At 43.0% G+C, this 18,033-nt stretch overlaps 1 protein-coding gene across 5 annotated transcripts in view; it reads left to right on the forward strand.

The window, feature by feature from the left end:
* The window catches only part of kank3 (KN motif and ankyrin repeat domains 3), a 51,568-nt gene extending 33,925 nt beyond the window's left edge, over positions 1–17,643 (forward strand). For all 5 annotated transcript variants that reach the window (XM_086115951.1, XM_086115949.1, XM_086115948.1 and 2 more), the window contains 11 exons: positions 4,170–4,242; positions 4,957–5,042; positions 5,967–7,721; positions 8,817–8,919; positions 9,059–9,289; positions 9,408–9,498; positions 9,850–10,069; positions 11,436–11,582; positions 13,387–13,583; positions 16,024–16,125; positions 17,432–17,643. In XM_086115951.1, coding sequence (XP_085972077.1) covers positions 5,006–5,042; positions 5,967–7,721; positions 8,817–8,919; positions 9,059–9,289; positions 9,408–9,498; positions 9,850–10,069; positions 11,436–11,582; positions 13,387–13,583; positions 16,024–16,125; positions 17,432–17,491 — 2,943 coding nt within the window. In that variant the 5' untranslated portion in view covers positions 4,170–4,242; positions 4,957–5,005 and the 3' untranslated portion in view covers positions 17,492–17,643. The remainder of the gene's footprint in view (positions 1–4,169; positions 4,243–4,956; positions 5,043–5,966; positions 7,722–8,816; positions 8,920–9,058; positions 9,290–9,407; positions 9,499–9,849; positions 10,070–11,435; positions 11,583–13,386; positions 13,584–16,023; positions 16,126–17,431) is intronic.
* The last annotated feature ends 390 nt before the right edge of the window (positions 17,644–18,033 follow it).

Genomic DNA, 18,033 nt, shown 5'->3' on the forward strand with positions numbered 1-18,033 from the left:
CAACGTTTTTAATAAAACAAGCCCCGCCATTTGTTCTCAGCAGCGCCTCTTCTGGTTGCAGCCCAGTACTGCACCCTCATACTTTTGCCTCAATTGCTTCAAGAAACCATTACAACAATAAATTTCGCACAGTCAACATAATTCCGCAACAACTAAATAACCGACTAATCAGTTATGTTATCCCCAATACATACCACAATAGGTACGGTGATCTCCGTAGATGAGCTAACTGAAAGTAGTGGTTCAAAAGACTCAGTGTTTTATTTTGTTTTATTTTTTTAATGCACATTTTTGTGTGTACTGCCTGTGTATTTAAATAATTTTAGGGGTTTTCACTGGCTTAATTTGACCGTCCAAAAAAATGTACAATTGTGTTGGTTTCAGCTGCTCACAGCTCAGGGTGTCGAGGGAAAAGAATGCAGCTTCAACATGCACTCTGTAATTTGCTGCCTCTCATCAAATCAGACAGGAGTGTATGTGTGTGTGCCTGTTTGTGAAGAGTAACAACAGTCATGTGAGATGAGGAGGGTGAAGAGTGTGCAGCGGTGAGAAAAGACATTTCTTAAGTGCAATGACTGCCACTTAAGGAAGTTGATAATGTGAACTTGAATCGACAAGAAATGTTTAAAACAGAATTTAAAAAAACATTTCTTTGACATTGTTTAATAGCAGCAGTTTATTTGCAGTCTATCCCTGCTCTGACTGACTCACACTTTACCAAATTGTGGCACCAATAAACACCTGAATCTGACCCCGCTAGAACGGTTACTGGCAGACAAATCAGTGGAAGTCGTCAAACATGATTTAAAAAAGCTCATTCATTCATTTTCCGATCCGCTTTATCCTCACAAGGGGGGTGCTAGAGCCGATCCCAGCTGTCTTCGGGCAGTAGGCGGGGGAAACCCTGAACTGGTTGCCAGCCAATCGCAGGGCACACGGAGACAAACAGCCATCTGCACTCACAATCACACGAGGGACAATTTGGAGTGTTCAATCAGCCTGCCATGCATGTTTTTTGGAATGTGGGAGGAAACCGGAGCACCCGGAGAAAACCCACGCAGGCCCGGGGAAAACACGCAAACTCCACACAGGGAGGCCGCAGCTGGAATTGAACCCGGTACCTCTGCACTGTGAGGTCGACGCCTAACCACTGGACCACCGGGCCACCCTTAAAAAAGCTCTGGATGTGAAATGATTGGTACACTATGTGGGGAAAACAAGTAAACAAAGCAAAAGCACGAGTTAAAAAAGAAAAAAGTAGCACAGTGAATTGCTTCTGTCTGCTTTGGACCAAACCACATTGCCTGAGGTCTCACCCTTGAAAACCATCTGTGTGTCTGCGTGTGGGTCTTGTTCATTGTGCTCTGCACTGAGACAAGAAACAGACCACCACACTGAGTAGGAACAGTCAGTAGCTGATAAGACGATACTGTCCAGATACTGCCAGAATTTACGTGTTTTATTCTTTTCCCCGTCCCCTGGGGACTATTTATAAATCAATCCACCGTCAATCATTGCCCATTGAGACGTTTTGAGTGTGTTTAATGTTGTGGGCTTTGTGGTTTTTACTTTGGCAATAAACTGTCTGAGTTGACAAGTGTGTATGCTTGTTATCAGAAGTCAGTCAGATACAAGGACAGCTGGCGTGTTTCAACAGCAGGTTGTAGGAATGTGCCGAAGAGGTACACACTAGGAAGCACATCTGTGTGTGTTTGAAGCTAAATGAATGACTGCATGCACTTGAGGTTCTGTGTGGGAGATGTATCTGAATGAGAAACTCCAACTGTAGTCATCAGTGGGGAATTTTGTCGTTAAAACCTGTTGTTCTACTTCCTCGTCAAAGTGCTTGCGAGTGCACAACAATAGTTTGTTGTAACGCATGCATCTCTGTCTTTGAAGCATATCGCAAACAACTACAGTTCAGCTGGTCACATTACATTTTGGAACACCAGTCCTAAAATCGGGCTTGTGTTTCTACCATTGGATGACAATTAGGGAGGCAGGCCAAACAGGGGCGGTTCTGGATCAATTTCACTGAGGGGGCTGGGCTGGGGCCAGGGGTTTTGATGGGGGGGGGGGCACATTCAACCCAGGGCTAAAAAGACGGATTCGAAATCTTATTTGACTTTTTATTTCTTCAGACTTTGAAATTGTAATCATAACATTACAGTGATGAGAAAAAAACAGTATTAGGAGGGCTAAAATGTCTGCAAGCGTAACAATACGTCTGTTGAGAATATTCAAGCCAGGGGATGATATGGTACCAGCCTGCCGGGGACAAAAATTGCAAATACACTGAAGCTAGATGTTTTACATGCATATAATTATCCAAATTTTAAAAGGCAATGTCTTATATATTGATCCTATTAAAATAAAAAGGGAGACTAAAAAAGTTACGCACACACAAACACGCGCACACACACACGCACGCACACACACACACGCGCACACACACACACACGCACACACACACACTCACACGCAAATAGCACTCGTGTCGTGGTAATTTCCTTCTCTGCGGACTGCTTCTCATTTTCCCGGTCATTTTTAAATGGCGCAGCGCACTAAAGGGTCCGACTAGAATGTTAAATCACGCACTTTGGTTCCACCTTTCGCGTCGGCGACTTGGCACGACTGCGTAATCTGCGGTCGGAGGGGGGGCCACAGGGGGGGCCAGAATCGGTGCTACAGGGGCACTGGCCCCCGTTGCCCCCCCCCCCCCCCCCAGAACCGCCACTGAGGCCAAAGCCAAGATTCTATCATATCTCAATTTCTGACTCAGTTGGATAAAAAAATCAAAACTATATAGTGTCAGAAAATGAATTCAATATAACATAATATGGATTGATATATTAATATATGTAGGGTATATGAGTTCTTTGGAAGCATTTAAGTCAAATAGTCTGAGTTGTGATTTCCATTTTCAGTGTCAACTAGGTCACCAAAAATGTTCCAGTAAAACTTACCTAAATGAGCTTGGAAGCAATTTCAGAGTTATTTATACTCACAAGCCATGTGTCTTCATGTCCCCTGTTTTGCTCTCCTCACTTGATGGAACAGAACTAGCATTAGCATTAGCCACAGTTCTGCTCACTCCGGTCAGATGACCGTCACTGGAAAAAGGAGTCACATGACATGTCGTTCGAGGAAACTTGCTGAAAAAAATTTATCTTCAGTCTAAGTTTACAGTACGTTTGTTTTTTTAACATAACATAATAATAATAGTAATGAAGATTGGTAGCACTGTGACCTCATTTGGTTGTATCTGGACTGGAAGGGGTGTTTTGTGTTTTCAGTTTTGATGCTGTGTCATTACAGACCTAGTGACAATAAAAGTTTCAATTGCAACTCTGCAACTTACAACAAAGACGGATGCGACACAGTGCAGTGCTTTGAATGAAATGCAATTATTCTTATTTCATCATTTCAGTTGAATGGAAGTATCCGACCATGGAATGAACAGAGATCAGCAGTGTCTCTAGTTGCACCCCATGGGCCACCAAAAAAGTGGTAGTCCATGGTTTTCTACAGAGGTGATGGAGTCTGAATGTAAATTGAAATGTGCCACAATATATCACTAACCAACCCAAATGCTCTAGTTAAATACTAATACTACGTATTTGGATGAAAAACACTTATTGTCCATAAATATAAAATTGTCAAATTAAAAACTATGTATGGTGTTAATTTAGTGTGCCTTCTTGCCCTTCTTGTGAAATTCTTATGAGAAAAAATTCTTATGTGAAAAAATGGGTTAATTGCACGGCGCTTAACCTCAAAGTGAGACACCCTTGTTTTTTATTTTGGAGCCCTTTCCGATGTTTGACAATGGGAATATAAAACGGTGAACTTCTACAGAGCTGAACAGAATTTCTTGGTGACAACTTGGCATGAGTGTGGCCATTGGTAATATAGTGGTTCACATAGCAGAATTCTATGCAGCTGTTGTGGGATAAAGGTCCCTCTTAATGGGCCAGCGAGTCCCCCTCGAAGAGTTTGTCTGTCAAGGTCTGTGAAGGACAGGCATTTAATTACTCTCATTTACGCCATCTATTTTCATGTTTTTTTTTTAACTCGCTGAGGCTAGGGTGACACTAGACACAGTGAAATGAGCCTTTTGGCAGTATTCTGCTATCACGACTCAGAGTTGGCCTTTCCCTCTTTTGTAGGGCTGAGTTCAGCAGAGCTGAGGGAACCAGCCTGGGCACCAGCTGCATGAAGTTTGCATTTAGCCTGAGCGAGGTAAGTCATAAAGCATTAACCATAAATCTGCATTTGACATTCAACAGCCATGCTCAGCAGTGTGTATTCCACAGTCTCAAACTCAAGGCCCGGGGGCCAGATGCGGCCCGCCACGTCATTTTATGTGGCTCGCGAAATCAAATCATGTGTGTCAACCTGCATGATACTTGCTAAAAACGTTACCCAAATGTCAAATTGTCATGTGTACTAAATAACGTTGAGAATCTGTCATATTTTTTTTTACCCTGTTTACACCCACTTGAACAATAATTGAACAAACTGTTATAGTTGACTTGCCTGAAATCCAAAGTAGTAATGCATTAATTTGTTGTGTACTCGTAATGACACCATGAGATGATTAAACATTTTTGTGGTTTCACTATCATAACGACCCCCTGACAGAAGACATAACACTAAAGTGGCCCACAACAAAAATTGGACTTTGCTGAGCAGTTTGTACTTATTTTACTGTACACCTTACCTGTATATTAAAATATGGATAGATCAGTGAACGATTGATCGTCATAACGACGTGTTGACCCATCACACTGTAAAATTTACAGTAAGTACCGGTAGAAAGAGAGCGGGCTTCCCTTGGGGGCAGCAATTTTTCTTTATCAGTCACACTAAGTAGGGGAGTGCTTTGGACATGACATCAGTTTTATTTCCTGTCACCGATGACAAATGTAAATATGTGACTGCATGCTTTCCTAGCCAGGTGTCGTTTGAGGCTGTGCGTGCTGAAAGGCCCTCTACCTGAAAGATGACTCAGTCAGTGCAAGTTAACCCAAAGCTGCCTGGTAAGTTAATCAGGACAAAAATCTCTTCCAGGATGCAAACACGACCTGTTTAGGTTTAGAACAAATTATTCACCTGGAAATAGAAATAACCCGTTCTCGGGTTAATTAATACATCAAGTAACATAACATTCTCAACCGCCATGCAATTGTGAACAGATGTTAATTGCTGTCAGTCATAAGCTTGAAAACGTGATTGTGTATGACGGTATAGAGAATTAATAACACAAGTGAAAGAAGCAATTTTCATTACAACTATTAATTTGGTGGCTATTAACGATATGATTTGTTAAGAAGATGAAGCATACTTCCTGCAGAGGATAGCTGGAGAAACAAGTCGGCTCTGGGAGAACTTGAGAAGGGCACAATTAGAATTCAAAATTGTACAAATTCACAGATCAGAATTGGTGAGAAGACATCAATAGTAGTAGTAATAACTGGCTTAGTTTTGTTTTTGTCACGTTTGCGAGGTGGTGGTGGACCCCAAAAAGCAGGCAGGAGGGAGGAGCAGGGTGTATTTGAAGAAGTGTATTGATAAAACACAGAAAAGTAAATCCAAAACAAAGTCCAAAGTAACAAACAAAAACCATGACTTAAACAAAAACTATCAATAACCAAAACACTACTAGAACAAACATGACCGCAGCAAAGGAACAGCAAACAAACAAACATGACAGTAGCAAGAGCAAACAATGACCCGACAATGAGTGTTCGGGCTGGGAGTCCTTTTAAAGCACTAATTACCTATGACCAACAGGTGTGCAGCTGCCGGGGGAGCCCTACAGTGCCACCTGTTGGTCCCTAAACCGAATCATGACAGTTTTGGATCTGATTATGGTGTACCAATTTTTATTTTTTATTTTTTTGGTGTGAGAGAGTTTCAGCGTCTGCCATTTAGTTCAGCCACGTGTCCAATTTTCCTTCCAGATTTGGCCTCTCCCTTTCTCTACTCCGGTCAAGAGCAAGTTGACCAGCCGTCATCTTACTCCGTACAAACGCCATATGGTTTCCAGCTTGATTTGGATTTCCTGAAATATGTGGAAGAGATAGAGAGTGGGCATAATCTTCGTAGGGCAGCTGTCACGTCTCGTCGGTCCGGACGGGGGCTCAAAACCTCTCAGAGATATGTTGGGGGGCGCGCCAGCGGCTGGACTTCCACAGAGTCCCTTTCCTCTCCAGCTAGTGAGGATGGCAGGGTGCCTCCCCTGCCGCCGCCAAGAAACCGCCTTGGCTCCGCCCCTTGCGAAGTGCTTTCTCTCTCCCCTGTGACTCTCCTCAGTGTTCCCCCACTGACTGCCGGTGCCAAAGTACCACCCCCTCCACCACAACGCAACGCAAGAGTTGAGCGAACTCTTCTTGAAACTAGCCGGCGGCTACAGCAGGAGCAAAGCCATCACGATGGTGGCCGATTCCAGCTCGCAGATCCTCCCAAGCAGCTGTCCGCCTCTGCGTCAACTCAGCCTCTGCAGAGCAGCTGGACTAAACCTAGTCCTCAAACCTCTGGACTCAACACTCCTGCCGCTGGCACGACAGTGCCACCCAGCCAACTGCAGACAGTTAGAGAGCAGATGGCTACGGCCTTGAAACAACTGAAGGAGATGGAGGAACGAGTAAAGGGTGTTCCGGCTCTAGAAAAAGAGGTGGCTGAGCTTCGTGTCGAGAAAGACATGCTGTTGTTAGCACTTCAGGAGAAGAAAGCAACAAAGAAGCCACAGTTGGTCGACTCCTCTTCGCAGACCACAGAGTCCTCCAAATCCAGCCCAAATATCCAGAGTCGATTAAGTCGCCCAGCCTCACCTGGTCACAAAGGTCACAAATCTGAGGAATTGAAAAAGCTTGCTGAGAAGTTTGAGGGGAAAGATGGTTGTGCAGCACAACTTTCATCCAAAGTTGTACCGAAGGCTCCTGGGAAGCCATCTGTTGACAAGAAATCCGTGGCTGTCGGAGATGATCAGCACATAGACTCAATTGTTTTCTATTACAGCCACAGTGTGAAAGACGCTGCTGTGGGAACTGAGCTCCATGTTCGTGAAAAGGGCACAGGAACTGAAAACCCTGTGCTTCATCAGCAAGGAACCCAGGTCAGAGCAGAGACGGCGGAGGTTGGGGTTTGGGTTATGGAGTCACAACTTGGGCTGACGTCTGAGGCGCAACGTGAGCTGGACACCTTACAGGACACCATTAAATTCCAGCAGGAGTCCATTACGAGTCTAGAGAGCCAGCTGAGCTCGGCAGACGAAGATCTGAGAACTCTCCGAGCGCAGATTGAGGAGATAGCGCTTAAAGTCACGTTTGAGAAGGGAGTTCTTGCTAAACCCGTTGCTAAGGATGCCCAGATCGAGACGACGCCCTCTACCCTAAAGGATGCTGGCGTTTTGTGCTGCCCAGCCGTGACGGATGTCTGTGTAGGTAACAGCTTTGCACCAGAGCTGATCGAGCAAAGTGCCCAAACTGATACTTTAACGACAGCAGAAGAACCAGTATCTGTTGTCATGGCCACCATTGGTTGCCAGTACGAAAACATGATTGATGACAAGAGTGAAGACCAGAAAGTTACTGTGTTAAAGAAGAGACAGCTGACCATAAATGATTATAAGATCTTTCCAGAAGAGGCAGTGAGTGTGTCTGAGGAGCGAGAGGAAGGCCATAGGAACACGACGACACCCGACAATCTCAAATCAGGTAAGTACATTAACATTGTTGTAATTATATTCTCTTTCAAGTCTCCAGTTCACTTTCGCTGGTCCAAATCAGTTTGAAATGTGTTCTGTTCCCCAAATAGTTCTGTTTATTTCCATCCATCCATCCATTTTCCGAACCGCTTGATCCTCACTAGGGTCGCGGGGGGTGCTGGAGCCTATCCCAGCCGTCTTCGGGCAGTAGGCGGGGACACCCTGAATCAGTTGCCAGCCAATCGCAGGGCACACAGAGACGAACAACCATTCACGCCCACACTCACACCTAGGGACAATTTAGAGCGTCCAATCAGCCTGCCATGCATGTTTTTGGAATGTGGGAGGAAACCGGAGCACCCGGAGAAAACCCACGCAGGCCCCGGGGAGAACATGCAAACTCCACACAGGGAGGCCGGAGCTGGAATTGAACCTCTGTGTGTACCTCTGCACTGTGAAGCCGACATGCTAACCACTGGACTACCGGGCCGCCCTCTGTTTATTTTATTTTCAAATGGTAAAAAAAATCTAATGAAACCAAAATGTGTCACAACAAACCACGCGCGATTGTGATTGCGCCCTTCTCTTATTGCTCCCAAAACTGTAAACAGGAAGTTTGGGTTTATTGACAAGTAACTCAAATAGCTCGACTAAAAACCGCATGCAGTGAAGTCACGCTTTGTTGACAACTTCAATTTGTTTTATACATGCTCTACAATACTCCAGTAAATAACCAAGAGCACTTGAAAGGGACTCCCGGAGCAAATGATCCTCCTTCACGCAGTGAAAAGTCATCCTGCTACCAGGCGATATACAACTACACATGCTTAACCAAATATACCAAAAAACATCCACCATTTCACTTTTCACATTTCAAATTTGTTGTCAAACTAAACTACACCTCCACCCCAACCTGAACTCTGACACTGATCAAATGAACCACCTACATTTTGAGTAAAGTGTACCAAAGTGTGTGAAATCACCCGTCATTGCAAATTCAAACCGGCCTGAGATCGCTAATCCTTGAAAGAATGCACTTGTCTTAATGCGTTGAATTGTTATAACTCTTATGATATCTGATGCTTTTATATTTCATCCGTAATAGAAACAGGCATGCTGAAATCAATCATGAAGAGGAAAGATGGCGCAGTTGAAAATCGCACGACAGGCAAGAAGAGCTTGCAGTTTGTTGGCATTTTAAATGGAGGGTGGGTGCTCCAGTTCATGAATTGTTTAAAATCTGTTTACAATATCTGATCCTATTTGCAGCATTGCTTAAAATTAAGAAAAAGCCAGACCAAGCGCAAATTTGAGAGGTTTCATTGTACCGGTATTTATGTTAATTAGGTATGAATCGACATCCAGTGAAGAAGAGGAAGATGATGAGGAGGAGGAGGAAGAGGGAAGCTCCTCTGAAGGAAGTGGAGAGGCGGACTGCTTGGATAGCACGGAGGAGGATGAAGTGGATCTGCAGGAAGAAACGTCAGAGGAGGAAAGAAACGTCAACCTGGATGAGAGCGACACTGATGAGGAAATTCTGAGAGCATCAAAGGGCTCATCTGATGGCGTCAAAGAGAAGTGTGTACTTCACTGTCGTCTCCATTTTGATTCATGCATCGTTCACAACAAATTTGTGAAAACAACAGCATGCTGTGTGTTTTCACGAGGTATTTAACTACTGTTTTGTTGGGAACAGGTTTGAACTGAGCTCCAAAATGCGTGAAGCTTGCCTAATTCTCAAGAATCACCTCAACGATGACATCCAAACACTGAAGAGTAAGGAAGTGGTGCGTCCCTGCATGCTTCTTTGAACCATTTCAGTTTCTTTCTGTAATTAGTAACGAAGGTTGATGGAGTCAGCGTGAGCGTTTTGGAGACAGTTTGCAGTGTTAGCAATTCAGACTTATTTTCTTGCATTCAGAAATGGGAAATGAACTGAGCCTGATGCTAACAATGACGAATTCTCTCAACACTCTGTGGATTGTTTGGTCATTCTGAACCATCCATTCACTCACACACACACACACACACACACACACACACACACCCACACACCCACACACATACACAAACAAACAATCATTCCAAGCGATCAAATAGCAATCCAATGGAAGTTGTGTTGCCAAATGTACTTGCAGCTCGCCAGCACTCACATGGTCCAGCTCGAGTGGTTCCGTGTTTCCAGCGCCAAAATGGCTCAGCCTTCGCGGGTGTCCGACTACCTGATGGCGTTCTCCGAGGTGTCCCCGCTGCTGCTTGAGCATGTGGTCAACATGACCGATGGCAACGGCAACACCGCTCTGCACTACAGTGTCTCACATTCCAACTTTGGGGTCGTGGACCTGCTGCTGGACACAGGTCAGTGCTCACAGCTCTCCTTAGCGACCGTCATGTTCTTCTACAGGCTAAAGCTCCTTGATATTCCAAGCAAATATTGTACAGTTTGCTCGAAACTCACCAGACAATTTGTTAGGCACTCAAGCAGTTTAATGAAGTGCAATACAAGAGCTGTATCAAAGATTTTGCTTGAAAAGATAACTGGAAGAGCACTCAGATCATATGGAGCAGTGCTTTATACATGTATACACAATACAGTCGTGTAGTGGTCCTGTGTTCACTGTAACGTAGGCAGTTTTAACATGAACACCGCGTTTAAACATAGGAAAGCAAAACGACTATACTGAAACAATGATTCAATGCAAGCCGATTGCACAAGCAAAATAAAAATTGCGACTACAGTTCTAAAATATTAAATGAATCTATACTGTACTCAAAAAGTGGTTCCGGATGAATTGTACTGAGCCGTACTAGTTTCAAACACATTTTAAGCCACTGTACAAATATGAACAGTTTCACCATTTAATTTGCAGACCAGTAGAGGGAGAACACGTCATCTACAATCTTTATTGAGCCTAGGCACTCATTTTACAGACACCAAAAAAATCTCCCGGCACACTACCAAACAAAAATGTTCTGAAATAACAATCATCATGTCTTGAAGAGTTTACTCCAAAAATGAACTTACTCAGGATGAAGTATGAGATCCTCATTATTTCAATACATAATTCAATAAGTTTTGTGACATTTTCTTTGGTGGTGGAAATTAGTGCTTTGGTTCAGTAAAGGCCAGTAAACACGGATCTTGACTTCCGGCAAGTCCTGCACTGCAGCTCCATCTAGTGCAAGAGTGGGCAAACTTTTGAACTCAAGAGCCACACTTCATCTTTAAAAGGTCATTTGTTGATTAGGTATTTTAAAGAAAATGTTAAAATATGTAGTTTAACAATAAATATAATTTAAAAAAAAATCACATTTAGTGGGTGAGGTGGAGGAAACTGTTAACTAAGTGTAACAAATGTTACACAAATGTTGGTAATGTCATTACTTGGTGGGTCATGCAAAAGAACAAAGTAGGGAATATATGTGGCACACCGGCCGGACTTGGCCCACCCTTTGTCTTGTGCATCTGGTCCACTGCACCACTTGGCCCCAATGCAAGCAAGAAGCAACATTTTCTCTCTTTGAAGCATTGCAGTTGTTCATCGCTGCAAACGGCTACTAGGATAATAAACATATTATTGTTCAGTTAATAGCCGTCTGACAGTGTCGATACCGAGTGTTTCATTTGTACTGGCCGGGTTTTTACATTGAATCTGATGACTGGAGATAAGCTTGTTTGCCTTTGTTATCTCAAAGGCTTCAATGAGACATCTGCTTATTACAGGCATGTGCTGCGTGGACAAGCAGAACAAGGCGGGCTACACGGCCATCATGTTGGCTGCTTTGTCCACGGTGAAGGAGGACGATGACATGTCTGTTGTCAAGAAGCTCTTCAGCAAGGGCAACGTCAACGCCAAAGCCAGCCAGGCATGTCGCCAGGGTCTTTAGCTATCACACTTGATCTTTGCCTTGGACCAAACAACACCAACATGGTTCCGGGAGATGATGTGGGACCGTGTGAAATGTGACACCATGAATAGCGTTATTAGCGCTCATCAAGAGCCACGTACAAAGTAGTCTCGTTCAAGTTTCCAAGAATCGATAATTATTAGGAGGTGGGAAGTCGTAAGCGACGTGATAAAAGTCAATACAAGACACTGCAAAGGTCACACTAATGGTGAAGGAGTTGCATCATATTTTGTCGGTATGATTGAACATTATGAAATGGATTTTGAATAGTTCTGTTAGTACCATAAAAACGCATTCGGTATAATGTGGCGTGTAAACTTCCGGTCAGCATGTAAAACGCATTGTGATAACATGAGAAACTTCTTAATACAGTCAAACCTCTTTTTTCGTCCATAATCCGTTCCAGAAGGCTGTTCGAAAACCGAATTGTTCGAAAACTGAAACCACGCTCTTTAAAAAAAAAAAAAAAGTTTATTGAACACGTCTGCTCACAATGGAAAGCGACACGAGGAAGCGTCACTTCCTCAACTACCCGAGGAAGCGTCACTTCCTTGTGTAAGGAAGGCGAGAGGAGTCAAGTGGTGCATTCAAGTGCACTCACTTTGTTCGAGAACCGAATTTTGTTCGTCATCCGAGGCATAAAAAAACTCAAAATTTTTGGTCGAAAACCGAATTGGTCGAGAACCGAGACATTCGAAAACCAAGGTTTGACTGTACTTCAAACTGAGTTGACGCTGAACGTTGCGCACGTGGCATTGATGACTTTGAAACGTATAAGCATTTGATACTGTTTCTACCTCGAAAAGTGCTCGCACCAAACTTGTTTTCTGTATGAATATAGCTCTTAGACAACCCCAGGTTATCACACATTTAAGGGCAGAGGTTATTTTTCAGTCAGATGACATCCCCGTGGCCTTTACCATATGGACAATGTAACCTTTCCAAGGAAAATGCTAAACAGTGGGAAGCAAACAGTCCATTGGTTCCACTGTAGATTCAAAGTGGTCAAGCTAATGCGTAGCCTCGTGTCACATATGAAGTGTTTGTGGTCTTCTCTGTTCGGATGATTTCATCAGGTTGTGAACTGCATGCAACAGACACACGCTCATAATAGGAAGTCATGAGACTGGCTTCACAGCCTGGACTTGAAATCCGATTACTGATGCTTGTTGTTGCTCTGAGGAGCACAAAGCATCGCATGCAGTGAAACTTTATGCTGACGGGCTATTTATACGTTGCTTCTAATTAGCCACATAAAGTTTTCCATTTGAGAGCAATTGCCATTTAAGAGGGGAGTCGACCACTTCAGACGACTTTTGGCTTTTTATAACACTTTTATAGCACTTCTCTCCATGCTAAATCATTAATTGGAGACAGAAGAAGCACAAAGACGAGAAGAGAGGCGTGCTTGTTTTTGGAAGGTCAGTTTTTGGGTTTGGTTATCCGGTACTAGCAGAACAAATTGCCTCTTCGTAAATCACTGAAGATTCTTCTTCAGTGATTAAATTAAAGAAATTAAACATCGCTGCGAGCATGACTAATATTATCCATTAGTTTGGGTTTTCATTTCATCCATTCCCGTCATTTGACACAGTAGTAATCGAGGACTATATAAACAAAGATGGGGTTTGAGACCTAGCTTGACTTGACTGCTATGCGCAGCTCAATTGTCAACCCAGTGACAGCCGCTGTACATTATTTTGGAAAGTCCCCGTACGAGCGTCAAATACTGGAAGTTTCTTATCATTCTCTACCTGTGCAGGCAGGTCAGACGGCGCTGATGCTCGCTGTGAGTCATGGCCGTCAGGAGATGGTGGAGGCGCTTCTGGAGTGTGGCGGTGATGTCAACGTGCAGGACGACGAGGGTTCCACGGCGCTGATGTGTGCCAGCGAACACGGCCGAGCTGAGATTGTCAAACTCCTTCTGGAGCAGCCTGGTTGCGACATCTCCATCGTAGATAATGTGAGAATGTGTTCTTCAGTCACACCCAACCAAAGCCACATAACTGGACTTCACTCAATGATTGCGCTATCATGGAAAACTATTTCAGTACTGTTATTCAATTCTTGGGGGGGATTGAAACACATTTATATAGATTGACTGTAGGCAGTGATAAATATTTCTTGATCTTATTTTATTTTTCTATAACTTTGATTTTTGCCACTTAGAGCAAACTAAAACTCAAAATTGACAATCTCAAGAAATTAGAATGGAAGAAAATCAGGACTGATAGAAGGTCCGTCAATTCATCACTGACAGACTCCTGCTTTGCCGGCGGACTGATGACTGAAACTTTGAAACACTGATGGACTCAGCGCCCGATGGAAACGTCAGGTCCGTCAGTCCGTTAGTGACAGACTTTTCGCTGACAACTGATTGTCTCGTCTCACGTGTGTTTGATTTTCGTCAGTCAGAATTTGAAATTAATTGATACAAGTTAAATTGAGCCAAGGTTAAAAAAATAAATAAATAAACGCAAATGCGCCAGTCAATTTTCAACTTAAATGTAATTTTTCAGAGTTTATTTTCGAATATCAAAGCAAGCTATTTATTGAAATGCTATCCATGTCAAAATAAGTATATAAATTCTTTTTTTTTTTTTACATGTACTTGCAGTATAACCATTATTTTACAATTACCGAATGATTACTCTGGTCTGCATTAAAAAGTATACAAGAATTACATGAATATAGATCATTTTTTGCACTGCAGACAGTGTTAATGTGCATTGATTTCATCCCCAAAATGATTTTCTTGTTCTTTTAAAAAAAATAATGTGTTACATTATATATATATATATATATATAAACAATGGGAGCATATAGAGAAAAACTAATGAGATGTTTGGCTTCTACATCTGAAACTGTCCTAGAAAATGCTGAGGGCTGCTTAGTTTACACTTTTTTAAAAAAATGCGGACCTGTGTTATTGTTCCACATTTAATAAATGTTCTTATATATTTCCTTATTGCGGTGCAGTATACATAAATCATTTACAACAAAGACAAACATATTGTGTTTGTGACAAATGCCTGCTTGTTCTGAGCATGCCGTCTGCCTGATCTGAGCTCAAGCTGCGTGACCGTGTTTACATCTGTGATTCAGCTTCATCTGTTCTCAGGAAACATCTTGTCGGCGTTTGTTTGCTTGCCTCGAGCTTTTTTTTGTTTGTTTTTGGTTTAGACTTTTCTTTCCATCCCGGCAAGATAGAACAAGAATCTGATCATTTTTGTCTGTCTTCGCCCAAACCCCAATTGTGCTGTTGACGAGGTACACGGACAGAAAATGCACCCCCCCCCCCTCCACTTCAAACGAATGCACATGGTGTCATTTGTGTGCATTCGTTGGCGATTGATGACAATTTAAGATTTACCAACCTTTTCAACCAACCAATCAAGCCATAACCACTTTTATTTTATTTGTTTTAAATCGTATGAGTCAGGATGCTTGGGGGAAAAATGTCCAGACAAGCCGACACTTCCGAACTGACGTTGAGCCAGAATGAGTTGGCCGCTGCTGGATTGTCCACAGCTGGACTGAATGTGTGTGGGGTGGGGGGACTCCAAACCCACACACCACAAATCAGGCTTGAAAAGCAATTCTACCCTTTTGAGTAGCTGGGTATCAGTCAAGGCCGTGGTCGTATAGTGGTCCGTACCCCACGTTGTGGCCGAAGCAATCCCGGTTCAAATCCTGGTCACTGCAAGTCCAAAGACCATATTTGACTTCTGGTGGTCCATCCAGTGGTTAGCGCGTCGACCTCAGAGTGCAGAGGTCGTGGGTTTGATCATGTCTGGCCTTCCTGTGTGAAGTTTGCACGTTCTCCCTGGGCCTGCATGTGCTTTCAACGGGTACTCCACTTTCCTCCCACATTACAAAAACATGGCAGGATAATTGAACCCTCACAATTGTCCGTAGGGGTGAGTGTGAATACAGATGGTTCGTCTCTGTGTGCCCTGCGATTGGCTGGCAACCTGTTCAGGGTGTCCCCCGCCTACTGCCCGAAGATGTCTGGTCTAGGCTCCAGCATCCCCTGCGACCCTTGTGAGGATAAAGCGGATTGGAAAATGGATGGATGGATGGGTATCAGTCAAATTGATGTTATTTTTATTGAAATGTTATATCAGGGATAGGGAACTCCGGTTCCTCAAGAGCCATGTCCTGCCTGTTTTCGATTTCTCTCACTTCAACCCACCTGATTCAAACGATCAGCTCACCAGCTAGCTCTGTAGAAGCCTGAAACATTCATCATCAATTGAACCAACTAAAAATGGTTCCAGCGAGTGCGCAGTTTAGCGGTCATTGTTCATTGTCTCTATCCTACTCAGGATAGCAACACAGCTGGAGTCTATTCCAGCATTTGCTAATCTTTTTTTTTTTGTTCTCCTCCCATTGGACTGCAGGATGGCAGCAACGCTCTCTCCATCGCCGTGGAAGCGTCTCACAACGACACTGCTGTACTGCTCTACGCCCATATGAACTATGCAAAAACTCAGTCTTCTGTGGTAAGCGCTTCTCCTCATTTCTACGATTTGTCCACATACAAACAAAGCTGTAACGGCAAGAAACGCCAGGCTACCGTGAGATTTCAGGTTTTAGCACTAATGAACATTATTAATAACTACTTTTCAGGGTCTCACTACAACACACGTAAACTCTTGTGCAGTGGTTTGCTGCCCCCTAACGGAATAGTGCAGCTCTTACATAGCCTTTTCTTTTCAGTGGTACAGTACCACTGATGCTCAACAGTAGTGATTCCCATCCAGGGTGCCTTGCCATGAGAGGTCATCATGGGTTCCATGGCAAAGTTTCCAATTACACTCAATTTGTCCAAAAACGAAGGACATGAATTAAAAATATATCTGTGCTCACCTATCTATCTATGCCAGTGACATGAAAGTGACAGGAAGAACAATCAAAAGCTCTTCCAATCAGATGCCAGAAGCAGCAATAAACTGTGTATCTGCCTGTTGCCATTCATGCAACAGAATCAATCATGCCTTCCTGTCCGTAAATCAATTTAATCCCAGTAAATTGAGATGAGATCATCATTTCAGTATTCATACCTTTTGGGGGATGGTGTAATGTAAGATCTTTGTAATGAAAAGAATTCTGCAGGGCTGTGAAATTTCCACGGCTTAGCGGAATTCTGTGGATTCTGTTTTAAAAATATGGTTTTCACAAAACCTCTATTTTTACATTAAAAATTATTGGGGGGTAGGGGTCTAGTTGGCTTTAAGAGCGACCATTCCTTGAAAAAAATAAAAATAAAAATCAATATCAAATCAAATCAAATCAAGAGTCATTTCTTCAACTTTGTCCAAGAAAAACTCTGACGTTATCATAAGATATTTAATGTGTCTTCATCACACTTTTTCATCATCCAATGTACATTATTTGTAGTCAATGAATAATCGTTTTTCAACCAATTTCTGTTTGTGACATGGGATTATTTCCCATGGCTCACTGTGTACAAAAATGCAAACGCAAATTGTGTATCGATTCTCATTAGATTGTTTTTAACTTTGTCATGTTGAATTGCTGTGATGATATTTAGTTGTACGCAGCAGCTCTATAAATACACAAGTAACAAATAAAGTCAAGTCCACAGGACAGAATGACATGCTCAGTACATTTGTGAGTAAACTGAAACGAGATCATCATTCTTTCAGTGTATAGCACAACACTTTTTTGGTGCCAATTTTGTGAGGAGAAATGCCCTCAGTTTTTGTTTTTTTCTTTTTGTCATGTAAAATCCATGCTTTGGCACAATCAAGTTTTAGAAATCCTGCTTTGCATTTTGGGTTTCAGGGAAGCCCAAAGTCTCCGAGGAGCCCGGCCAGCTGCCACAAGTCCTGGCCCGCAGAGTGACACGGCAACAGTGGAAAAGCAACGCAAACTGGATCCGGGCTGTGAATGGCTCCACTGGAAGTCTCAATGTATTTATGTATTGTAATACGCCCTCTGTTTAAAGTATTGTTCATATGAGAATATTCGTTTTCCATAAAGATGAATGAAAGTTATATCGTCCTTGACTAATGAGCTTTTTGCATGTCAGTTACAGGAGATGGTTTTATTTGCACTCCACTAACATTTTCTACTCGATAGGCAACACGCACCGCAGCATAACACTGCCGATTTCAAGTTGAAGACTGTACTGAAAAACTCAACTCACCGCAGTTTCTTGAGACAATTCACACCAATGCTGCAATATTAGCTGCCGCTGAGCAGACATGCCAAAGAACACATCACAGTACATCATAGATGTATGATGCCCGATGAATGTACTGTATAGCTTTGTGATAAATGTTCATCTCTAGCATGGCCCCAAAAAAGTTTCGACCACCTTGTTTTCTTCAATTGCTCGGTCATCTAACGCCTGGTAGCACTCAAGATGTATCATGTGACCAACA

Source organism: Hippocampus guttulatus, chromosome 7 (genome assembly GCF_054856545.1).
Source record: "Hippocampus guttulatus isolate MCC_2025c chromosome 7, RoL_Hgut_1.0, whole genome shotgun sequence".
Classification (NCBI taxonomy): Eukaryota; Metazoa; Chordata; class Actinopteri; order Syngnathiformes; family Syngnathidae; genus Hippocampus; species Hippocampus guttulatus.